The sequence below is a fragment of the Rhipicephalus microplus genome, chromosome 10 (genome assembly GCF_043290135.1).
Source record: "Rhipicephalus microplus isolate Deutch F79 chromosome 10, USDA_Rmic, whole genome shotgun sequence".
NCBI lineage: Eukaryota > Metazoa > Arthropoda > Arachnida > Ixodida > Ixodidae > Rhipicephalus > Rhipicephalus microplus.
Genome location: NC_134709.1, coordinates 15,998,220 through 16,024,561, shown reverse-complemented (window position 1 = coordinate 16,024,561; position 26,342 = coordinate 15,998,220). Strand labels below are relative to the sequence as shown.

At 46.4% G+C, this 26,342-nt stretch overlaps 1 protein-coding gene across 2 annotated transcripts in view; it reads right to left on the bottom strand.

Moving 5' to 3' along the window:
* Window positions 1-1,367: 1,367 nt before the first annotated feature.
* Window positions 1,368-26,342, bottom strand: part of LOC119181157 (intracellular coagulation inhibitor 3) — a 60,033-nt gene continuing 35,058 nt past the window's right edge. For both annotated transcript variants that reach the window (XM_075875108.1, XM_075875107.1), the window contains exons 2-5: window positions 9,161-9,637; window positions 6,620-6,981; window positions 4,734-5,002; window positions 1,368-2,123 (exon numbers count right to left, since the gene is read on the bottom strand). In XM_075875108.1, coding sequence (XP_075731223.1) covers window positions 1,755-2,123; window positions 4,734-5,002; window positions 6,620-6,981; window positions 9,161-9,600 — 1,440 coding nt within the window. In that variant the 5' untranslated portion in view covers window positions 9,601-9,637 and the 3' untranslated portion in view covers window positions 1,368-1,754. The remainder of the gene's footprint in view (window positions 2,124-4,733; window positions 5,003-6,619; window positions 6,982-9,160; window positions 9,638-26,342) is intronic.

Here is a 26,342-nt window from a genome sequence, read left to right as displayed (position 1 = left end):
GCGACCTAAGAAACGCGGAAGCATGTCATGTGCTCACGCCCAGCTCTTGCCGCTGAATGATACGCGATGGAGCGCCGCTATCGCCTGCTCGGTCACCCCATGACAATTGTGGTGGGCATACTTTTTTTTCCCCGCACGGCCGAAGGTAAAGTATCTAAACGTTGACCGAAGGTACCAGCGCTGCGAGCTTTTCTCAAGTTTGCGGCTCCTGCAGACCAATGCTGTGGCATCGTATTCCCGCCTGGTAAGATACTATTGTACTATGTTACTCTCCTTTCTATGTTCTCTTCTTATCATCTTTACATCCCTATCCCTAAAAGCGTTGAGCCGTGCTCCAGGATGGAAAACAGAGAACAGTGTCCTTTTTTTCTTTTTTTTTTCTTATAAGGGATTCTGAAACACTTTTTCGAATACCCGTGGAATGGATTCACTAACACAACTTATTGCCTTACGAATTCAATGCCACAAAAATTTCAGAATCCGTCCAGTAAGAGTGGAGTTACAAAGGATTGCCTCATGCTGCAATCGAATTCTCGCCTCTCTCGTCCCGGTGAAAGCGCTGGAGGCTAAGCAGGGAAGGATAGCAGAGGCGAAGGAAATACGTCACGCGCGCCTCGTGACCTTGACCACTTTTTTTTTTTTTTTTACGAATACGCGGTTCTTCCCGTGTGATCACGCTCGCAGGCCTGGACAAGTCGCGGCCTCTCCCGGTGATCCCTGCAGCGGCTGAGCGCGCCATGTTCAAAACAGCCAATGGCTGATGGATGGCCTTCTACGCGAAATTTTTGAGCGTCTTCCATCATTTCTCGAGAGAAGAGAAAGCCATTTTTAGCTGACTGATAATTTATTGTGGATTCCAGGCCGCGTTTTGCGCTATAATATTTCGCTTGCGTGTTCTTGGGAGCCTCTATTACCAATCGCCAGCGTTTTCTGACCATGCTAGAAAAGTGTTGCAGGGCCCCTTTAACCACCCTCTCATCGTTTGAGGTAGTTCCTTCTCTAAGGAATGTGGCGCTGACGCACAGGCCTTCAATAACCGCTAGGAGCTTGTGAGCCCGTTCATTTTGCTGAACAGATAAACCATCGCTACAGTTTGTCAAAAGCGACGTAATCTATTCACGTGGCTCGACTTTGAACAGGACGTGATTTCACGTGCTGAAGAGAGACTAGCCCAGGTAAGGCTTGACGTCCCTGTACGCTTTAGTTCCAACGTTGACAGTCACGAAATTTTTAATTGCTTTCAGCTCATCGTAACTTAGTTTTTACAGCGTGATTTGCAGCAGCATATAACCCACTGATCCGTGCCAGCTTTCGCTTATTCAGAAGCACGTGTTCAGAACCTTATTCAGAAGCACGTGTTCAGAACCTTATTCAGAAGCACGTGTTAACGATTTATTTTTATTGTTCAATCCATTGCAGAGCTCCGCTGGCGAAGTGGGGTGGGCGCGCGGGGTTCAAACTCTCCCGAAATTTTGCATGTATATGTATACACACGTGCTCATACAAACACACACACGAACATGTATAAAGTATGGTTGAAACTTTCCCATCTTCTCAAAAAAAAAAAAAATCCGGCTACGCCATTACGGAGATCTTTTTTCAGACTCGACCCACGGGAAAGGAGGGGGGGGGGGGGCGACAGTCAAGCTTGCCTTCCAACTCCTAATGGAGCACACTGCCCACGCATGTGGCTACGGATGTTAGGCTCATTTACGCACGGGCTTGGCGTAGACGCACACGTACGGTCTAACGATTTACGGGTTCAGCACTTTGCCCATGGCTATAACCAGTCCGCTAACGTTGTCCACGACGAAGTAAAGGAACGGCCTGTCGAGCACTACGTCAATGGTCTCTTCGGAGGGGCCGACAAACGCCGGTTCGCGGCGCCGGCTGGTTGGGTTCGGTGGTGGTGGCGCTGCATGCCCACTGCCGCCGGCGGCGGCGACACGAGGCCCCTTGATGTCGATGGACGTCTTGTGCACAACGTTGGTGACGTGCAGCCACGGCACGTCGCTCATGTCGAAGAGCTGTGCCCTGCCGGGCCCGAACAGCGAGGCGAGGCCCATCTGTGCCAGGGAGTCGGTCAGATTCTCGTGGCTGTGCTCGATCTTGATGCGGGGTAACTGCGGGCAAGCGTCGGTGAGAGGGAAAGATCAGCATTGGTGCGCTTTTCTTCTCAATTGTAGAAATTTAAATTTACGCTCTTAATTCTGTCTGTTGATGTATGAAGTGTGCCTAAGAATAATGTAGGGCACTGTCGGCCTCAACTTTTATACAACTGATGAGACACAAGATAAATGTGATTTTTTCTTGTGTTACCAAAGTAACGCTCGCACGATATCAAGAAACACTACGCCTGCTGCGAGAAGACGTCTGTTGAGTAGGAAAATCCGCAACAATAAAACACGGGTGGCGATGCCACCATGAAGTTCTCGCATCAGTTAATATGACGTCATGAAGTTTTGCGGCATTGACTAGGGCCTACGCAGTTCTCAACCTGTAAAAATGAAATACAGTTGTCTTCTAATTTAGCCAGACACTTAACAAATTTTAGGCAATTTAGTTTAGCCTACGAGGCCAAAATAAAGAAAAAAAACGCTATGGATTCTGTGAGACGTCACCATCAAACATTTTGGCGGTAAGTTTAAAAGCGATACTTTGATTTACAGAGACGTTCTTATCTATCAGTAAACTTTTGGTGGGGAGATTAACGACAGTAGACTTTTCAAGCTATAATTTTTCAGCCTTAACTAAATTATTGTTTCAGTCTAGAGCCCCTCTAACTGTGAATCATAGACTGGAGTTAATTTCGGAAGTCTATGAATAGCGAAGTAAGGGGAAAATGTCAGCATTATAGGTAACACAATTGCAACCAGGAAGTATGGGCCCGAAATGTGAACGTGTCGTTGAAGAGCGCGCGCTAGTAACGTACGTATGGTAACGCTGCTGGACAAAATAGGTTAGTTGGTAAGACATTGTTATTATTCGTTAGAGACGCGACTAGCGCGGAGTGGGTTCCTCCGACGTTGGGCGGGGGAGGGGGAGTGATTTTAAATGAAAAGAAGAGAAAAGTGAGCCCCGCAACTGTCTCTTAGGGGGGGAACACCTCAACAGTAGCTCACGAGGGATGGTGGTAGAGAAGGGATTAAAACGATAGTATTAAAAGGTTAAGAAAGAGAGAGGAAGCAGAGAGCGAGGCGCTGGGACAGCGAACGACCGAAGTAAAAATAAGACAGGAAAGATGGACACGGTTGCAGGAGTCCGAGGACGGGGCACCACTGGCGAGAGCTCTTGTCGGCGTCAGGAGATGGCGTATGGCAAGTCCAGTCAGCCAGAGCTACGCTGACGTCGGATATCGCGAGGGCACAACCGGTCGGCACGAAATCCAGCGAGCGAGTCTTGACGTTGGGAAGGTTGGGTGTATACATATAGCATCATGGGTTCTCTGGACGCGTTGGGAAAGTGAATGGGATGGCTTCGCGAACATATGCTCGCCAACGTCGGCTACGTGTCACACCCCCGTATTCACAAACGCTCCTCGACTCAACTTTCACCCTTCACCTGACGGAGCTGTGCACTGCGCCACTGCTCGGATGAAAATGACGCTGCGCTACTCAAGATTAGCAGCAAATTATACTGATATGCAGTGACTTTTACTGCCTAGAGATGACGCTTTTTTTGGCTTTCTCAAGTGAAGGTGGTGCATCGAGTGAAGGGGCGTTCTAGAATACGGGGGATAGTGTTCTTAGCCTTGATGGATGGATGGACGAATGGAAGAACATCATTAAGACGCGTAGGTCACGCTAGTGTCCTAGCTCGAAGCGGGCCACTCTCACGTTGGGACCGAAAGACCTAGCCTTTCAGCCGCTTCGCGGCGCCGGGCACGTTGAACTGCCCATAATTGTCCCTCTAATGTAGAACTGCGTGGAGCTGCGTCCCACCGTTCTTCAGTAGTTTCTTTGTCTCTGTGTAACGCGGAGCAATGGTAGAGCATATGAGCGAGATCTATGGTGTGTATGTGTGTTTTTTTTTACTTTTTCTGTGGGGTGTACTACATCCACCAACACATTGAATATGAACCCCCCACCACCACCTCCTGGAAGAAAATTTTGGCTATGCCCCTCCATGGTTATTAGTGGATTTCTCATGTAATGTTTCCTATAGTCACATGTTTCCGTCTCCAAAAATGTTCGACCATATCGAAATTTCGCCAGTGCATACATGGAAATAGAAAATAGAATTCCGGGTCTGCTTGTTCAGCGCCTCCTTTTTTGTTTATTTTGACAGGCCTACGTATATTTACTTAATCGATATGCATTGCAGTCCCATTGAAAGGCGTTGAGTAATAGGGTGGGAAAGGGGGGATGAGGGGGCTAACAAAAAGAAATATTAGCATGGAATAATAAGGTGACAAAATAAATGTTGCAATTAATACAGTAGAGCACATCATTGTAGGATACTGTTAAGTAACGCAATAAGGTCATCACGGGAAGTTTCGTGGAGATAATTGTCCGCCCGTCAAATCTTCTAGTTATAAGAATTTAGACCAACGTGAGCAAAAAGAAAGCATGACACTGCAGTAATAGAGAACGTGTTAGCACTTCAGCTGTTTGCACTCAGAAACTGGGAAATACCAAAGCTTCCGTGATCAAAGCCGGCAGTGCGCCGTTGCCACGGCCGGAGTTGGTGACGGAGGCCACGCCTAAATTGCTAACGTTCTACAAGCGCCTCACCTTGAGGTTTGCCCTTCGCACTTGCATGTTGGCGAGGATGTCACTGATCCTCTGGGCGCTGAGGCGTGTCTCGAGCAGGCCCATGTCGTCATGCTCGTTGGGCGTAAGCGTGAGCAAGGAGATGAGCCCGCCTCCGGCCAGCGGAACCTCGACTGCCGTGCAGTTGAGGTAGTCGTGGCGCGCGTACCGGACCCGAGTCCAGCGGGCCTCCAGCATCGCAGGGTTGCCGCCCAGCGACTCGATCGCCTCCGCGGCCGCCGCAGTCGTGTCTGGAAGAGGTAACTTTGTCGTAAACTTTGCCTATTGCGTTTAAAATGTGAAGTACAGCTATACAGCGCGACGGGTTCTGGAAGGGTGTATGAAACTGTTTGTCTATTGGACGTTGTCTACCACGTGCACGCGTGGGTATATAGCTCCGGCACATGTACTGTCAAAAGTAAAATTTTGTGGGACACCGAATGTTCGATAAAGCTGAATTCCCATTTTGTCTGGGAATTTAATTTCGGAATATACGCCCCATACTGCTCTTGGCATTCCGATCCTATACAGTCACCAGCTTGAATACAAACATTAAGCCCTGATATTGCAGAAATTCGCATTTGCTGTAGATTCAACCTCCCGCGAACTTTTGCTCTTTATGGAACATCGGACAAACATAAGTACAAATTTGAAACGGGCGTCTAAAACACCGATGCTCGATGCTCCAAACCTTATGTGACAAGCAAGCAAGCCTTATAGTGCGCTGATTCACTTGCCGCGTTTTCCCGATGCCAGCGGAGAACACTGTGCATCCAGGACGGGACACAGAGACACACAGTGGTGAGTGTCACACATGAACACAGCGCTGTGTCTGTGTGTGACAATCACTCTATCGTGCCTTGGATTAGATGCACTAATGGCAGTAACTGTACCGTTTGCGCTACGGTATTACCGTTCCGCTTTAAACGTATACCAATCTGATGGAGGGGCAAATGCTGTAGGCCCGTGTGCTCAGGTTTGGGTGCACGTTAAAGAACCTCAGGTGGTCGAAATTTCCGGAGCTTTCCACTACGGCGTCTCTCATAATCATGTGGTGGTTTTAGGACGTTAAACCCCACATATAAATCATTTAAACGTATACCATGTTGCGAAAACGTTCTGCGCGAGTTGCTCTATATACATTATTTATAATAGTACTGAATGCTGGACGAGTTGGTAATTCAAAACTACAAAACTGCGCGGAAAAGCGACAAGAAACACAGAAGGCACGAACACAAACGCAGACTAGCAACTGAAAGTTTATTGGAGGATATGCGTATATAACTAGCAGAAAAAATGACGTGAAAGATTACAGGTTGGCGGTGAGACAAACCATCTCTAGTTGATGCAAAGTCACCGAAGGCCTCGCATCACACGTATCGCCATACTTTGCATCGGTGACTTTGCATCAACTAGAGATAGATTATGTCACTGCAAACCTCTAATCTTCCATGTCATATTTTTTTTGCTAGTGATTTATGTGTATCTTTCAATAAAGTTTGAGTTGCTAGCCTGCGCTGTGTGTGTGCCTTCTCTGTTTCTTGTCGCTTTTTCGCTCAGCTTTGTAGTTAGATTATTTATAGTTGCTCAAACGGGCATTGGTCATCAAATCATCCGCGTACCGACCACTGCAGTTCCGTGCTTTCATACATACACGGCCCACCGGAACTGTTGAAAGATTCTAGTATGACTCATCCGCAAGCCAGAAGTTGCATTTTTGCACGTGGACTGTCTGTCGTCTATAGTTACTGTTACATTATTCATATTGCAAACGACAATTGACCAATAGCCAGTTTTTGCTGTGGCGTTTTTCTTTCCAGCTGACCAGGGCCAGCGAGAGTGTCAAGGGTGGTTCCAAAGCTGCTGACCTTCCGAGGAGGCGGAGTCGGCGCCAACCCGTCTGCCGAGCTGCAGCAGCGTCGGGGACGCCGCGTTGAGGAGCGGCTGCGCCCTCCAGCGGACCCCTTCTGCGGGCACGAGGTCTAGCTCGATGTGCGAGTCCAAGTGCAGGCCGGACAGGAGAAGCAGCTGGGTCCACGGCGGCGGCGTGTCCGGCAGCAGGTTTGCCAACTGCGCGTGACTGGCCTTCTCGACCACGGCGTTGATGTGCTGCCGCGCTTCCTCGGCGTTGGCCGCGAAGTCGAGCGAATGCACGGACGCGTTGTAGAAGTGGTACAGCGACCGCTGAAACGGGTACTTGACGCCGAAGTCGCGCTGCACGTACAGGCTCCTGTACCGCGGTTGTGGGGGGTGGGGGATAAATGAGAACACACAAAGCTCGGTTTGGCGTGAAAAATGGAAAATTCTGCGCGTCGACTCGAGACGCATTCTTTCTCCACTTTGTAGATTTCCTAACGCATCTACCCTGACCTAGCTGCATGGCAGACCCTTCCCCGCCAAATCTTCTGGGCACTACCGCACCTATGGTGTGGGAAAATTTCGCCCAACGACCCGTGGCTCTAACTTCGGGTCGTAAGCAGAGCCGGAGAGGTGACTACCAGGCATATAATCTGGCAGACTATTTCTCCTGATCGATGACTCTCGGGCAAACTTAAAAAAAATTTAAGACAACTTCACGCTAGGAGTGCAAGTATGAGGAAAGTACGTAGCTGGGCAGCCTTTCTTGCTTCTTTTCAGTTTTTTTTAATTTTTTCTCTTTGGTTTTGTTTTTCTCTTTTTCGTAATTTCCTGTCTTTTTCTCCTCTCTTTATTACCATGTATTTCTTCCTTTCTCTTTATCTGTTTCTTTCTTTCTGGCTATTTTTCTTATATTTGTTTTCTTCCATTCTCTCTCTTTGTATTCCTGCTCTTCAAACTTATCATCATCAAGGCGCACGTCAAAGAACCCCAGGTAGGTGAAACTTCAGGGGCCCCCGACTACGGCGTGCGCAATGGTATCGCAGTATTGACGCACATGAAATCCCGAACAATCAATTGCGTTATTGTTTTCTTTTTGAATACAATATCAAACAAAGCAAACAATATCTTTCAAGGCAACCAATGAAGAAGAATTGAGAATGTCGCATTACATTGCAACAGCGCGCAGGAACCTGTAAATAACGGTTCACCAAATCTTCAAGCGGCTCCGATCACTGGCTATAGTACCTTATCGTCTCCATCGCATGTTTGACGTCATCTTCTTTACCACAGTGGCCCACAGGGGCCTGTCAGGAACGACACTCCACAACACAAGTTGATCTTATGCACCTGTATTTACATCCAAGAGAGCATCATCCCAATTTTAGGCCACAATTACGAAAAAAAAAAAATCCCTGACGCACAAGCACACATGATGTAACAGTGAAGAAGTGTTCGCAAGGTGAAACCTCTCACCATAGTGAAAGATAGCCGCGCAGTCATTGCGTTTAAGCAGAAAATACACCGATGTCTAGTAAGGCTTCAAAAATAATTGTTTCCTCTCCCTATGAAATCCCATGGGTTTTTGTTAAAATTTACGTGTATCTGTCACACTTTAATTTAGTGAGTTGTAACGACATAGAATTGTTATTTAGAAAGTCTGGGTATTTCTACACATTCCTCGTTTTTGTGTCTGAAAAAATGAATATTACTCCACATCATTACTGCAAACTAAATCTTACAAAAAGGTATCGAAGTATAAGTGTTTTTCTAATGATGTTTGATGGGCTGTTATAAAAACTGGGCAAATGTCGCTACTTCTGTGTTTAATATTGTTTTAACATGTGTACATTACTGCTCCTTGTGTGCTCTATTGACTGGGATGGATTAGGGCTCCTTGTCAGGCATTATTATGCCCATTTGCCTACTCTGTTCCTTACATGTCTACACTGTACTCTGTAGCTGATTTATGATTGATTGATTGAATGATTGATTGATTGAGAGAGAGCGAGGCAGGTTTATTTACAGAAAGGCAGAGAGGTCGGCCTACGCGATAGCTTGATCTATAGTCTGCTACTCTACACTGGGGGAAGAGAAAGGGAGAAGAAAGACTAATGGATGACGATGGTGAGATGGAGCAGTGAGTATATAGAATTCTTTCTAGCTGAGAAACTTTTTATAGTCGCGCATACATTCCAGCTGCTTCCAAAAGGACCACTCTTATAACCACTCTTATGACCACAGTTGCATTATTGGTGTCTGGCCCAACACGGTCTCATCAGTTAATGACCTACAGCGATATCGTCCAGTAGAAGAAATCAGTGTTTGTCGTTCACGCGCGTATGCTGGGCAATCGCAAAATGTGTGTGCTCAAGTGTTTCTGGCATATCACAGTGTTCACAGTTAGGACGAGTGTCATTGCGACCGATGATATGTGCGTAACGTCTGGTGTACGCCACACGAAGATGAATGCGGTGGACTGATTGGATAAACCTCTAGTCTAGTACAAAAAAGAGAAAAAAAGTTCACACAAGGGAGTATGTATATTATACCTGAATATGAGGAGGTTGGCGTCCCTCAGGTTTAGCGCCAGGTGCGACGACAGGTCTCTCACCGCAAGGTGCACGTGCTGCATCCCCCACAGGTAGAGGACGTGGCGCAGTGCCATGGCCGAAGAGCCGCGGGCCCCCAGCAGGAGCATGCCCAGCGAGGAGCTGACGCAGAAGGGACACAGGGCCACGTTTCCCTCGGCCTGCAGAAGGCGGGACTCGCTGCCCACGTCTCGCAGCGCCCGGTACAGGTCCAGCCCGAACTGGTTCGCCGAAAAGGCCAGCTTGCGCGTGCCGAACGGCAGGCCCTGCTGCGCGTCGGTCATCTGCGCGCACGTCAGTAGGAGCAGGACGGCTGACCACAGTGTGGCCGTCCACGGGAACGCCCTGGTCTCGCGGATCGGGGGCGACGAGAGCAGGTTGGTCGCCGTCCGCGGCGCCATGACGCGACCGGTGGTCTCCGGACCGAAGGATGACGTGCTGCGAAGAAGACGAGTACGGAGTGTTTTACGTCACGCTGGAAGCAGAGCAACATGGCTATTTTGGGTCATAGTTCGAGCCTGGGCCAGCTGTTACAGGCGTGCGCACAGGAGAGAGTGGCTTTTCTGCTGTTTTTGAAAAATAGTGTATACTTTTCAAAAAAAAAAAAAGAAAACACACAGTGTACATCGACAAGTATACTGTTCGGGAAGGGCCTACGCCGTATTTAACCTCATAATGCCAGCACATTCACTTTCAAAAAGTTCATTCTCGGCATACTACAATGCCTGAAGTTTGTCATGAATATATTATTATTATTATTATTATTATTATTATTATTATTATTATTATTATTATTATTAATATTATTATTATTATTATTATTATTATTATTATTATTATTATTATTATTATTATTATTATTATTATTATTATTATTATTATTATTATTATTATTATTATTAGAGACATTCTGTACTCGGGGACTGACGGATGACTCAAGGAGTAGTATCTTCAAAGAGTAACGCCGCTGAGACCGCAACGGATTGGCCAATTCGAATGCAATCCAAACATGATGTCTAGGTCGTCGTCATCGATGCTATATATACAGAGATAGTGCCACCTTTTTTTTTTTAATGCGACGCACTTCTTTGCGTATTGCGTACACGTCTAGCGTTTGTATATATACGCATTTATCTATCTGCTTGCCTGCGTCTAGTTGCTCTCGTGATCACCTCCTTAACTTGAGGTAGACCAAAGTTAAAATCGGAGGGAAAGAGGGTTGAAGGATTACGACTGTTGGGCCATGGATAAGGGGAAAACCTTGCCGTGTACGACGTCAAACCCTTTGTCCTAGACATGTTTCGCACATACCCACATACCACGGGTCACGGTTATGCGCCACATTTGTTTGAGAGTTTGAGAGAAACGGCTTGAGGAGATATTGGTAATTCAAATGCGAGCTTCAAAGAACAGCTCACATTGCCAGCCTTGACCCGATTAATGCAAATAATAAATGTCATGCTTTAGCAGGAATGGAACCCAAGCATTATGCGTGGAAATCAAGTATTCTACCACAGAGCCATGCCAGGTCGCAGACCTGCTTTTGGAAAAGCACCATATGCAGGCAGGCGTAATGCTGGTGAAACGTCAATTGGGGTTGCAGTGGTGGCTATCCACTTTTATAAACGTCGCACGTGCACTCCTATGCCACGGCCGTCACGTCGGGTTAACGTGAATTGTAGTTAAGCGCCATCCACTGAAATCAATTTATATACAAGTGTCCAGGTCTGCCACCCTCACGAGCACAAGCTCTGAACATCAGCCTGACACCTCTGTTGTTATTGATACCCATGTTGCTGTTGTCATCGTCACGCTGCTGTAAACATGATGTTATATAAAACATATTCGACTGTTCAACATACGTCTGTGTGTACAACATTTGTACATATCTCTACACTTCGTTAGTTTTGCTAAAATAGTGCAACACGTCACCTCATTGGTAATCTATGCACGCTTCACATAACATTGACTCGCAGGCTACGTTGCATCTGTAGCGTCTCTCAGGTGTGCATATATACGCCTATACACGCAAGCAAAGTTGAAAGTTTTTGAAGGCGGGAGTTGAACCACCTCAGCCCTAGCCTCCATCACCACGTCTTCGAGACCTTGCACCGGCTGTCTCATCAACGAATCGAAGCCACCCAAAGACTGGTGACGGCAAGGTTTGTCTGGCCATGTAATATTTGGGACGTTCGACACTAGACATGTGAATGTGTAGGTTGCCAAGATACAATGCCACGCGTCGACAGCATTGGGAACACCTCCGACACCGTATTCTCGCTTTGACCATGTTCACCTGGATGTCGGCGGTCCACTGCCCTCTTGCCATTACGGACAGACTTCCCTGCTGACCAGACCTATCTTTGAATTTCCCGCCACCTTACTCAAAATGCAACACACTGCAAGTTGTTGCTTTATGCAAGTTTTTTGCATTACTTATTTTTAAAGACTTTGTTAGAGACTTTTAGTATATTTATTTCCTAACTATTCTTTATTTGTGCGTAATAATTACGCAATGTGAGTGCTCTGTTGGCCGAAATATGTTAAAGAACGCAGACGGTGACCTCTGCGAACAGGCGCTTACCAGCGCCGCACCGCTCGAAGGTTATGGCCCTAGCGGCAGAAGGTACGAACTAGACATGGGCGCTGATGATGGGCTCTCTGGACAGGTCGGGAGTAGGTCCTGGCCACAAAGATCCCGCTTGCGAGCTAGAAATTCCCCTGGTTGAATGGCTTTTCTGCAATGCACGTTAAAAACAAGTCGAGAATTTTGATGCTCTTAACAGCACCGATAAGACCAAGGTTTTGTGTGACGTCACATCCTGCGTTGATGAAGCCAACTGCGTAATGGGGTCAACTGAGGCATAACGCATCTTTAAGTTTCCCGCCACGGTACCCATAATGCAGCACACTGTAAGTGGTTGGCTTCTCCTCAATAAAGACTGTGGGAAAATTTATTTTACCGTTTTGGATACCTTTGGACGAAAAATGAATAACATGGCATCGTACAGTTCAAATTTCCCGCTGCTGTGTCCACTCTGGGGAGATTAGACAGAAAATTTGACGGATACAAGGGCTGTTTAGAGTTTTGTTTGAATAAAGGTACTGTGCTCATAATAACCTAGATTAACGGCAGCTAGGCAATTAGCGTACACTTTGCATATTCTTTGCACAAGGTTGCTGCACAGTTGCTTAAAACCGGCACCAATCGGAGGTCGTTTTATCAGGGGTATATATAGCGGATCGAAAGCATGTTCTTTTTATCACTTTTGACTTTGCGCTAAAAAATTGCAAAATCTAATTTGGCAGAGAACATATTAGTAAAAAAATTACTTGCTTTTGGCTATATATTCCCCTGCCTAACGGACCTTCAAGCAGTGCCAGTATAACATTCGGGAACTCCCCCTTTTAAGCAGTCAGCACACAAGATGTGCGTCAATAGTCTCGGCCTAGCTCATTTATGCGATAATGAGCGTAGAACCTTTAAGCAAACAAACCTCTGTTTGCCCCATTTCCTGGTATTTTCGGCAAAGTGTGTGCACCAAAGTGCTCTATCGATGCCATTTACACGACCTACTATGCTCCGGACCTGCCCAGATGGCGGGGTTCCTGTGGGGGCGAATATCCCGCTTTCGTTCAACCACTCACCGTTGATGGCGCTACCTATAACCTGATCGTCTGCTACACTACGGTGGTTTGGACGTCACTAGAGTAAGAACAATTGCATTCTGTGCTGAACTGCCAGCATATATGTGACTATTTGTTCACCTTAATGACCAGTCAAGTAAGCAGTTCTATGTGGTTAATTATTTACTGCACAGTAGTTGACAAACGTGTGAACCAGTAGGCTTACAAAATGTTGGACTGCCTATGTGATGTCGCCTCCACTTATTTTTAAAGACTTTGTTAGTGACTTTTAGTATATTTATTTCCTAACTATTCTTTATTTGTGCGTAATAATTACGCAATGTGAGTGCTCTGTTGGCCGAAATATGACAAAGAACGCTGACGGTGACGTCTGAGAACAGGCGCTTACCAGCGCCGCACCGCTCGGAGGTTACTGCCCTAGCGGCAGAAGGTACAAACTAGACATGGGCGGTGCAGATGGGCTCTCTGGACAGGTCGAAGGTAGGTCGTGGCCGCGAAAATCCCTCTTGCGAGCTAAAAATTCCCCTGGTTGAATGGCATTTCTGCAATGCACGTTAAAACAAGTCGAAAATTTTGATGCTCTTAACAGAACCGATAAGACCAAGGTTCTGTGTGACGTCACATCCTGCGTTGATGAAGCCAACTGCGTAGTGGGGTCAACTGAGGCTAACGCATCCTTAAGTTTCCCGCCACGGTACCCATAACGGAGCACACTGTAAGTGGTTGGCTTCTCCCCAATACAGACCGTGGGAAAATTTTTTTGCCCATTTCTGACACCTTTCGTCGAAAAATGAACAAGGCAGCGTTGTGCAGTTTGAATTTCCCGCTTTCAAGCCCAATCTACGGAGATTCACACAGTGAAATAATCAATATAAGGACCCTGTAGAGGTGTGTTTAGTTAAAGGTACTGTCCTGATAATTGCGTTGTGTAACGGCGACTAGGCCGTTATCATGCTACTTGTATATTATTTGCGTGAGCTTGCTCTACATATGCTTCAACCCGGCACCAGCCGGAGGTCGCTTTGTGAGGGCTATATATAGCCGATCGCGAGTATATACCTTTTATCACCTTTCACTTTGAACTTTAAAAACGCGCTAAAAACGCGTTAGGCTTAGCGTCAGAGTTTGAAGCAATAAAAAGATAGTAATTGCTTTCGGCTATATATACCCCGGCCTAAGCGACCTCCAAGCGGCCCCGGTTGCGTCAGTCGCGGACGCACGCTTTACGCAGTAAGGACACAAGGTTTACCTCAACGGTTTCGGCGTAGCTGATCTATGCGATAACGAGCGTAGTATTTTAATTCAAACAAACCTCCATGTCTCCCTTTTCCTGGTGTTTCCGGCAATATGAGCCCACCAATGTTCGTGATCGTTTCCATAAATACGCCCTACTTGTACTCCTGACCTGCTTGTACTCCTGACCTGAATAAATGCAAGGTTTTTTCTTTTTAAATTTCGCGCCACCACACCCATAATGCATCACAATGCAAGCGGTTGGCTTCTCCTCATAACAGACCGTGGGAAAATTTTCTGTCCGTTTCTGACACCTTTCGTCGAAAAATGAACAAGACAGCGTTGTGCAGTTTGAATTTCCCGCTTTCGAGCCCAATCTACAGAGATTCACACAGTGAAATTAATCAATATAAGGACCCTGTAGGGGTGTGTTTAGTTAAAGGTACTGTGCTGATAATTGCGTTGTGTAATAGTGACTAGGCCGTTATCATGCTACTTGTATATTCTTTGCGTGAGCTTCCTCTACATATGCTTCAACCCGGCACCAGCCGGAGGTCGCTTTGTGGGGGCTATATATAGCCGATCGAAAGTATATACCTTTTATCACCTTTCACTTTGAACTTTAAAACGTGCTAAAAACGCGTTAGGCTTAGCGTCAGAGTTCGAAGCAATAAAAAGGTAATACTTGCTTTCGGCTATATATATCCGGGCCTAAGCGACCTCCAAGCGGCCCTGGTTGCGTCAGTCGCGGACGCACGCTTTACGCAGTAAGGACACAAGGTTTACCTCAACGGTTTCGGCGTAGCTCATCTATGCGATAACGAGCGTAGTATTTTAATTCAAACAAACCTCTATATCTCCCGTTTACTGGTGTTTCCGGCAATATGAGCCCACCAATGTTCGTGATCGTTTCCATAAATACGCCCTACTTGTACTCCTGACCTGTCCAGATGGCGGTGCTCCTACGGGAGCGAGTGTCCCCACTTTCGTTCCACCGTGCACCGTTGGTGGCGCTAGGTAGGGCCGCCGAAAACAAAAAAAAAAAAAAAACAGGTTTAGCCGGTTCAACTGTCGCAAGGCCCAGCTTCAGCGAGGTAGTGGTGGGGCAGGGAGGGAACAAAGCAGCCGGCGTCACAGGTGCAAGTAGCCCCCAGGTGCAGAACGCTCCAGCTGAAAAGTCACAGCATGTGATAATAGCCGGGGACTCGAATTTAAATCGATGCACAGAAGCCATCAAAGAGAGGGTAAGAGGTGACAAGAGGGTTGCGGTAGGGGCGTTCCCAGGACGCAAGCTGGAAGCAGTCATGAGGCAAGCGAGCGCAAAGCTCAAAACGACAGCTGATAGATGAAACTTCGTGATAATTTCAGGCGGTTTAAACGATGTCCTCAATGAAGATGTAGAAGGACTAGCAGCCACACTGGCGAAAGGCATCGATGACATGCGCGCCACTTCTCCTAAGGTACAGGTAGTTATATGCACGATACCGGAGGTACCGGTGCGTGATAGCAACCTGCAAAGAGCGGTGGTCAACGCAAACCAAGAGATATGGCGGATGAGTCGAGAGAAAGGCTTTGAGGTGGTGAAAATAAACAGAGAGGTGCATAGGTGGGGGGGTTTTCAACGAGACAGAATTCACTTCGATGGGCGGCTAGGTCATGAGGTGGGTTGCGAATTGCAGGACGCGCAGTAGCTTTAATGGGGGGCAAGCGAGCCCTTCGGGGTGCAGGATAGCTAGTAACGAGGAAAACAACCAGGGAGACTCTTCGACAGGTGGTATGGACAGATACGATTCCAAAGTGGCACCAATATCTAAGATAGGTAGAGTCCGGGGCATAAATAGACGTAGCCACGAGCGCCGAGCCAATTCAGACATAGGGTATATTAACATGCAGGGTGGTAGGAACAGGCTGAAGTGGGAAGAGATAGAAGAACAGCTAAGGGAAGAGAGGCCGATGGTATACGGTTTTGTAGAAACACATCTCAGGGACATGGAACAACCTCCGAACAATCCGGACTACGCGTGGGAATATTGTAATAGAACAGAAGGCAGCAGAAAGGGGGGTGGTATTGGGGCATTCATTCATAAAAGTACAGACTGGCAAAGGGTCAAGCAGGAGTGCAAGGAACATTTATGGCTAAAAGGGAAAGTGGCAGGTCAAATGACACTCCTTGGTTTCGTGTACTTGTGAACGGGAGCAAAGGCCAGAGAGGAAAACCAGGCAATGGTAGAGTGTATATCAAAGGACATTCAGGAGTTAGGAAGAGAGTGCGAGATAATTATACTAGGAGACATGAATGCGCACATGGAAGATATAGATGGGTATACCGACCCGACAGGCAAAATGATCATGGATATGTGTGAAAGGCTTGATTTGATCATTTGCAACAGTACAGAGAAGTGTGAAGGGCAAATAACATGGGAGGTAGGAAGGCTTCAGTCGACGATAGATTATGCACTGATGTCACATAGGATGTATGATAAGCTCAGGGGAATGCACATAGATGAAGGTGGCTCCAGAAGTCTGGGTAGCGATCACAAACGTATCAAGCTAAGTTTTGGAAGAGCAGTGAAAGTGGGAAGGAGACAAGATGAGCAACTACAGGAAAACTTTTATTCAGAAAGGCAAATTGAAATAGCCACTAAACAAATTGAGAGAGTAATCACGGAGGATAATAAGACAGTGTGGACATACACGAATCTAATTAGACTCTTTGAGCTAGAGCTTGCTAAGAGGCGTGACAAATCACCCCGGAAAAGAAGACACAAACCCAAAAGTTGGTGGGATGAGGAAGTTAAGAGAGCCATAGCAAAACGTCAGGAAGCCTCTAGGGAACACAGACATGCTAAGCAGCGGGGTGAACCGACACATGATGTTGAAAGAAAATGGGCAACCTTTCTAAGCTGTAGAAGGGATGCATCCCTTCTGATCAATGAAAAGATTAGAAGGAAGGGAGCTCAGTGGCTGGCAGAAGTACATAAAAAAGATAGAAAGGCAGCTGCGAAATTTTGGAACCATCTAAACTCCCTAAGAAATGAGACGAGCCTAGAGCAGAGTTTTATAACTACAGCCCAAGGTGCTAGGCTAGAAGGGGACGAAGCTATTGAATATATAAGAACAAGGGTGACAAAAAAATTTCAACAAAGAAGTACTTTATGCACCACAATAGACAAGGACGAATCAAGTGGTGCAATGGCTCCATTTTCACAACAAGAGTGGGAAAGGGCTGAGAAAAGGGTTCCTGGTAGTACATCAACAGGCCCAGATGGCATTCCAATTAGGCTGATAAAGACATTAGGTCCGAAGTCTAAGCAGGCTTTGAGAGAGGCAGTGAGCAAAATAATAATCGATGGTGAAGTTCCCAATGGATGGAAACTTAGCAGGATGAGCATGATCTATAAAGGAAAGGGGGACAAAGCTGACATAAACAACTACCGTCCTATAACAGTGACATCAGTGCTCTACAGGCTGGCGATGCAAATTATAAAGGAAAGACTGCAGGCGTGGATAGAGGATGAGGGGGTGCTGGGGGAACTGCAGAATCGGTTTCGGAAACACGGGAGGTTGGAAGACAATCTTTTCTCACTGACGCAGTGCATCGAAATAGCAGAAAAGGAACACAGGCCCCTGTGGCTAGCATTTTTGGATATCAAGGGAGCGTACGATAGCGTGGTTCAAGAGGAATTGTGGGGAATACTGGACCCACTAGGCGTGGAACATGTAGTCACTAATCTTTTAAAGGGTATCTATAAAGGTAACAAGGTAGTTATAAAGTGGGAAAAACAGGTATCCAAGCCTGCAGAGGTAAAACGGGGGCTTAGGCAGGGGTGCCCCCTGTCACCCTTATTATTCATGATGTACCTACAAGGATTAGAGGCAAAATTAGAGGGAAGTAGACTGGGCTTTAACCTCTCTTTAGTCAAACAAGGAAAACTTATTGATCAGGCACTACCAGCATTAATGTACGCAGATGATATAGTGCTCATGGCCAACAACAAGGAAGATTTGCAGAGATTGATGGACATCTGCGGTAATGAGGGAGATAGGTTAGATTTTAGATTCAGTAAGGAAAAATCAGCAGTCATGATTTTCAATGACAACGAAGGTAGTGAGCTTAGAATACAGGAGGTCACGCTAGAGATAACAGATAAATACAAATATCTGGGCGTATGGATAAGCAATGGGACCGAGTATCTGAGGGAACACGAAATATACGTGATGACTAAAGGTAACAGGAATGCAGCAGTCATGAAAAATAGGGCACTGTGGAATTACAATAGGTATGATGTTGTGAGAGGAATATGGAAAGGGGTCATGGTTCCTGGGCTGACGTTCGGCAATGCGGTCTTGTGCATGAGATCAGAAGTTCAAGAAAGATTAGAAATTAAGCAACGTGGAATAGGTAGGCTTGCTTTAGGAGCTCACGGGAATACACCAAATCAGGGAGTACAAGGTGATATGGGATGGACATCATTTGAGGGCAGGGAAGCTAGCAGCAAGATAAAATTTGAGAAACGATTGAGAGAAATGGGAGAAGAGCGTTGGGCTAGGAAGGTTTTCAGCTACTTGTACATGAAGAATCTCGATACAAAATGGAGGAAGCGAACCAGGAAGTTGACTGGTAAATACTTAGAAAACAGCAGGTGGCCAAACCAAAAAGAACTATCGGTTAAGAAGAAAGTGAAGGAAACGGAGACTGACATGTGGAGAATGGGCATGATTAAGAAGTCCGCACTAGAGATCTATCGAACTTTTAAGCAGGAAATTGCCAAGGAAAGGATCTATGATAATACTCGGGGTAGTTCTCTACTGTTTGAGGCCAGGACGGGAGTACAGCGAACCAAGACATATCGGGCCAAATACGAAGGGGTAGACACAGTATGCAGTGCGTGTGGAGAGGAAGAAGAAACTGCCGAACACTTGATAATGTTCCGTAAAGGGCTTCACCCTATAGTTCAGGATGATGGCGCAGAGTTTTTCAAAGCACTGGGGTTTAGGGACCGGGAGGGCAAAATAAACTTTAAGCGGGTAGACTTAACCAGAAGGAGGTTATCTGATTGGTGGCTAAAGTCAAGACACGGGTGAAAATTAAACTCTTCACTGCAAAGTACGAATCCTCAAACTCACTTTTTAAGGAAAAAAAAATATATAGTTTTTGGTTCATTAGGTATTACGGCTTGGTGGCGCAAACTACCGCCCGATATAAAGGGTACAGCCATATCCATCCATCCATCCATCCAAGTGGCAGGTTGGATCAATGGAAGGGCCCGCGGATAAGGCGGCGAGTAGGGCCACCTGGCCATAATGTTAAGTACTATCACTATGATGGCTATAACCGTTGCTGGCTATAGGTGACGCCACAACGGTGAGTAGAAATCAAATGGAAAGACGTGATGGTCTTATCAGTCCCGATAAGCCCAATCTTTTCTCTTAGGGCACACCACGCGTTGATGGAGCTAACTGCGTACTTGGTTGCGCTTCTCGGTGCGATACGTACCGAATAAATGCAAGGTTTTTTTCTTTTTAAATTTCGCGCCACCGCACCCATATTGCATCACAATGCAAGCGGTTGGCTTCTCCTCATAACAGACCGTGGGAAAATTTTTTTGCCCGTTTCTGACACCTTTCGTCGAAAAATGAACAAGACAGCGTTGTGCAGTTTGAATTTCCCACTTTCAAGCCCAATCTACAGAGATTCACACAGTGAAATTAATAAATTTAAGGACCCTGTAGAGGTGTGTTTAGTTAAAGGTACTGTGCTGATAATTGCGTTGTGTAATAGTAACTAGGCCGTTATCATGCTACTTGTATATTCTTTGCGTGAGCTTCCGCTACATATGCTTCAACCCGGCACCAGCCGGAGGTCGCTTTGTGGGGGCTATATATAGCCGATCGAAAGTATGTACCTTTTATCACCTTTCACTTTGAACTTTAAAACGTGATAAAAACGCGTTAGGCTTAGCGTCAGAGTTCGAAGCAATAAAAAGATAATACTTGCTTTCGGCTATATATATCCCGGCCTAAGCGACCTCCAAGCGGCCCCGGTTGCGTCAGTCGCGGACGCACGCTTTACGCAGTAAGGACACAAGGTTTACCTCAACGGTTTCGGCGTAGCTCATCTAAGCGATAACGAGCGTAGTATTTTAATTCAAACAAACCACTCTATCTCCCGTTTACTGGTGTTTCCGGCAATATGAGCCCGCCAATGTTCGTGATCGTTTCCATAAATACGCCCTACTTGTACTCCTGACCTGTCCAGATGGCGGTGCTCCTATGGGAGCGAGTGTCCCCACTTTCGTTCCACTGTGAACCGTTGGTGGCGCTAGGTAGGGCCGCCGAAGTGGCAGGTTGTATCAATGGAAGGGCCCGCGGATCAGGCGGCGAGTAGGGCCACCTGGCCATAATGTTAAGTACTATCACTATGATGGCTATGGCCGTTGGTGGCTATAGGTGGCGCCACAACGGTGAGTAGAAATCAAATGGAATGACGTGATGGTCTTATCAGTCTTGATAAGCCCAAACTTTTGTCTTAGGGCACACCAAGCGTTGATGGAGCATACTGCGTACTTGGTTGCGCTTCTTGGTGCGATACGTACCGAATAAATGCAAGGTTTTTTCTTTTTAAATTTCGCGCCACCACACCCATAATGCATCACAATGCAAGCGGTTGGCTTCTCCTCATAACACACTGTGGGAAAATTTTCTGCCCGTTTCTGACACCTTTCGTCGAAAAATGAACAAGACAGCGTTGTGCAGTTTGAATTTCCCGCTTTCAAGCCCAATCTACAGAGATTCACACAGTGAAATTTATCAATATAAGTACCTTGTAGAGGTGTGTTTAGTTAAAGGTACTGTGCTGATAATTGCGTTGTGTAATAGTGACTAGGCCGTTATCATGCTACTTGTATATTCTTTGCGTGAGCTTCCTCTACATACGCTTCAACCCGGCACCAGCCGGAGGTCGCTTTGTGGGGGCTATATATAGCCGATCGAAAGTATATACCTTTTATCACCTTTCACTTTAAACTTTAAAACGTGCTAAAAACGCGTTAGGCTTAGCGTCAGAGTTAGAAGCAATAAAAAGATAATACTTGCTTTCGGCTATATATATCCCGGCCTAAGCGACCTCCAAGCGGCCCCGGTTGCGTCAGTCGCGGACGCACGCTTTACGCAGTAAGGACACAAGGTTTACCTCAACGGTTTCGGCGTAGCTCATCTATGCGATAACGAGCGTAGTATTTTAATTGAAACAAACCTCTATGTCTCCCTTTTCCTGGTGTTTCCGGCAATATGAGCCCACCAATGTTCGTGATCGTTTCAATAAATACGTTCTACTTGTACTCCTGACCTGTCCAGATGGTGGTGCTCCTATGGGAGTGAGTGTCCCCGCTTTCGTTCCACCGTGCACTGTTGGTGGCGCTAGGTAGGGCCGCCGAAGTGGCAGGTTGGATCAATGTAAGGGCCCGCGGAAACATTGGATCCGGGGCTTTAGGATCCGGCGGCGAGTAAGGCCACCTAGCCATAATGTTAAGTACTATCACTATGATGGCTATGGCCGTTGGTGGCTATAGGTAGCGCCACAACGGTGAGTAGAAATCAAATGGAAAGACGTGATGGTCTTACCAGTCCCGATAAGCCCAATCTTTTGTCTTAGGGCACACCAAGCGTTGATGGAGCTAACTGCGTACTTGGTTGCGCTTCTTGGTGCGATACGTACCGAATAAAGGCAAGGTTGATTTCTTTTTAAATTTCGCGCCACCACACCCATAATGCATCACACGGCAAGCGGTTGGCTTCTCCTCATAACAGACTGTGGGAAAATTTTTTTGCCCGTTTCTGACACCTTTCGTCAAAAAATGAACAAGATGGCGTCGGACAGTTCAAATTTCCCGCTGCTGTGTCCATTCTGGGGAGATTAGACAGAAAATTTGACTGCGACAAGGGGTGTTTAGAGTTTTGTTTGATTAATTGTACTGTGCACATAATGACCTAGATTGCCTAGGCAGCTAGGCAATTAGCGTACACTTTGCATATTCTTTGCACAAGGTTGCTGCACATTTGCTTAAAGCCGGCACCAATTGGAGGTTTGTTTCATGAGGGGTATATATAGCGGATCGAAAGTATGTTCTTTTTATCACTTTTTACTTTGCGCTAAAAAAAGTGACAAAATAGAATTTGGCTTAAGCTCAGAGAACATATGAGTAAAAAGATAATACTTGCTTTCGGCCATATATACCCCTGCCTAAAGGACCTTCAAGCGGTGCCAGTATAAAATTCGTGAACTCCTCCTTTTAGGAAGTAAGCACACAAGATGTGCGTCAATCGTCTCGGCCTAGCTCATTTATGCGATAATGAGCGTAGAACCTTTAAGCAAACAAAGCTCTATTTGCCCCGTTTCCTGGTGTTTTCGGCAAAGTGTGTGCACCAAAGTGCTCTATCGATGCCATTTACATGACCTACTATACTCCTGATCTGCTCAGATGGCAGGGTTCCTGAGGGAGCGAGTATCCCGCTTTCGTTCAACCACTCACCGTTGATGGCGCTACCTATAACCTGTTCGTCTGCTACACTACGGCGGTTTGGATGTCACTAGAGTAAGAACACTTGCATTCTGTGCTAAACTGCCAGCATATATGTGACTATTTGTTCACCTAAATGACCGGTCAAGTAAGCAGTTCTATGTAGTTAATTATTTATTTCACAGTAGTTGATAAACGTGTGAACCAGTAAGCTTGCATATTGTTGAACTGCCTATGTGATGTCGCCTCCACTTATTTTTAAAGACTTTGTTAGTGACTTTTAGTATATTTATTTCCGAAGTATCCCTTATTTGTGCGTAATAATTACGCAATGTGAGTGCTCTGTTGGCCGAAATGTGACAAAGAACCCTGACGGTGACGTCTGCGAACAGGCGCTTACCAGCGCCGCACCGCTCGGAGGTTACTGCCCTAGCGGCAGAAGGTACAAACTAGACATAGGCGCTGCAGATGGGCTCTCTGGACAGGTCGAGAGTAGGTCGTGGCCACAAAGATCCCTCTTGCGAGCTAGAAATTCCCCTGATTGAATGGCTTTTCTGCAATGCACGTTAAAAACAAGTCGAAAATTTTGATGTTCTTAACAGCACTGATAAGACCAAGGTTTTGTGTGACGTCACATCCTGCGTTGGTGAAGCTAACTGCGTAGTGGGGTCAACTCAAGGAGGATACATAAAACTTGCTGGAGTGGAAGCCGCCTATGCGCCGCTACGGGAGAGAGTGAAGCCGCGCCGAGCATGCGGCGGCCATGTTGCCAGTGGCAGAAAAGAGCCGAGCGCTGCAAATTTAATGCTTCATCGCGCTGCGGGTGAAGTGACTCGTGTGTTTATAAAGCAACGAAAACAAGTAACTCTGGTTGTAAATGTTTATTGTGACTTGTACGCAGCCAAGTGGCATGCAGAGAACTCAATTAAAGTGCATATGCATGAAATCGCGATGCCTAAAGCAAACCCATAATCGAAAACATAGGTGCTCTACTGGTGGTTGAAAGTTATTGCCCTTGTCAAAAGTGGTCCCACCTTACTTTTGACCGATTCTCATTTTTTTTCCTTCGTCATGTGTTGTATCCTCACTTTTACGTATTGTTCGGTGATTTGCCTGCACAAACTGTAAACCTGATTATCAAGCGTATCAAAGTCTAGGGCGTGCTGATCTAGTTTATGGAACCAGTTTTTCTCGGAGGAAGCTCGTAGAACTTTCAGGATGATGTGTCTTGCTCTTGACTTCACTGTTGTGATGGAATCACATTCAGCCTGTAGCCGCCTCAGTCCTCGACTTCTTTACAGGGGCTAATGACATTTCGCGACGGTAAAACAAGACCACCTCGCCTCTTATATTTATTAAAGGTGTCAGCTTATCTGAGTGCATGGCTGCTATGCACTCTTCACAGGTAGTTGCAGTTCGACCTTTCGAACAATGAAGCCTGCTATGTATGGCACCACGGAACCGACAAAAGCAGAAAAGCTTTCGGGCTAGTCAATGCGATGCGTATTGTCGTGGTCATCGAGCTGCAGGACTGGGGCCTAGCGCATGTCAGTCAGATTGCTTCTTGGATGTACCATGGCTGCAGGAGTCGTTGCATTCAATACTGAGAGAACATCTTGGAAGCAGTGTCCAGAACTTGAAGACGTGACTTCCGTATGAACCAACAGACGCTTGTATGCAGCCATAAACTGCGAAGCTGTTGGGTTGTTGTTATGGCCGCCTCATCCACGTATTGATTCAAAGAAGTTTTCGGCATAGTCTTGACTGAGTTTGTGTGTCAGTAAGTATTTCAGCTGACCCTGGCTGACAAGTCTGTCAAACATTCTTTCCGTGCTTGCCATGCGTATCCAAAAACCAATGAATCCGTTTTTTTTTTCAGTCCATCTGTCACTGCCGGATCTCTCAGCCCGTTTACGTACGCTCGAGTCTCCACAAAAAAAAAAAAAAAACGACTTCCAGAATGCTTCGTTCCCCTGCCGAAGGGGCGCTTTGTACGACCTTGCCAGCGGGTTCCTGGAGTTTAAAATGTCAAACAAGCCATAAAAAGTTCTAATAAACGTAGATCTTGTGCTGGCACACTTGAATTGCGGCAGCTTTAGCTTTTGTTCGCAGAAGTCCAAGGCGTCGGCAACTGAGGCACTCGATCAGTTGTACAGCATATCACACCTTCATTTTCTTGTTTTTCCCATTGGACGTGGACTTTCGTAAGTTTGTTTCCGAGCCACAACCCTTCTTCACGTTGAAGTGCCTTCAATGCCACTTCATAACCCCATTTCACATGCTTCCCTTCAATGTCAAAGCACTCTGGCGTGAAGTGCACAGAGCGAAGTGATCTCAGTCTTTCGCATTCTACTTCTCACAGCGAACGGCGCACTTTCAGAGGCTCCGCGTTACGGGATTTTTAGTAAACCTGTAAAACAAATCCGGACTGTTATGTTTTGCACGCTTAGATCGCGTCAGCTATAGCTCCCTTTAGTAACGAGCGCGGAATGGCTATGTCGAAGACGTTTTCGTGCACGTACAGGTGGAATGTGAGGCCACAACCTTTTTTAAACCTGTTGGCACATCCTTAAACGACGCAAGAGGCAACCATTGTAAACCATTTGTCTTTACAAGCCGACAAGGTGAAACAAGAACGGACGAAATCAGCAGCTCGCGAGGTCACTGAGCACGCTTTTTGCCACTGGCAGGATGGCGGCGGCTGGCTTCACTCGCACAGCGCCCCTTCCACTCCAGCAAGTTTTATGTATCCTCCTTGGGTCAACTGAGGCATAACGCATCTTTAAGTTTCCCGCCACGGTACCTATAATGCAGCACACTGTAAGTGGTTGGCTTCTCCTCAATACAGACCGTGGGAAAATTTTTTTTACCGTTTTGGGTACCTTTGGACGAAAAATGAATAAGATGGCATCGGACGGTTCAAATTTCTCGCTGCTGTGTCCACTCTGGGGAGATTAGGCAGAAAATTTGACAGATACAAGGGGTGTTTAGAGTTTTGTTTGATTGAAGGTACTGTGCTCATAATGACCTAGATTAACTGCAGCTAGGCAGTTAGCGTACACTTTGCGTATTCTTTGCACAAGCTTGCTGCACATTTGCTTAAAGCCGGTACCAATCGGAGGTCGTTTTATGAGGGGTATATATAGCAGATCGAAAGTTTATTCTTTTTATCACTTTTGACTTTGCGCTAAAAAAAGTGACAAAAATCGAATTTGGCTTAAGCTCAGAGAACATATGAGTAAAAAAATAATACTTGCTTTCGGCTATATATACACCAGCCTAACGGACCTTCAAGCGGTGCCAGTATAACATTCGTGAACTCCCCCTTTTACTGAGCAGTAAGCACACAAGATGAGCGTCAATCGTCTCGGCCTAGCTCATTTATGCAATAATGAGCGTTGAACCTTTAAGCCTTTAAGCAAACAAACCTCTACTTGTCCCGTTTCCTGGTGTTTTTGGCAAAGTGTGTGCACCAAAGTGCTCTATCGATGCCATTTACACCAAAGTATCTAGTAACGTTGATTTACACTACCTACTATACTCCTGTCCTGCCCAGATGGCGGGGTTCCTGTGGGAGCGAGTATCCCGCTTTCGTTCAACCACTCACCGTTGACGGCGCTACCTATAACCTGTTCGTCTGCTACACTACGGTGGTTTGGACGAGAAAGATGCTAACAATTCTGGCTGAGTATCGAAAGCCAGGCCGTTCGCGTGGCAGCCATGCAGGTGTTGCACCACACAAC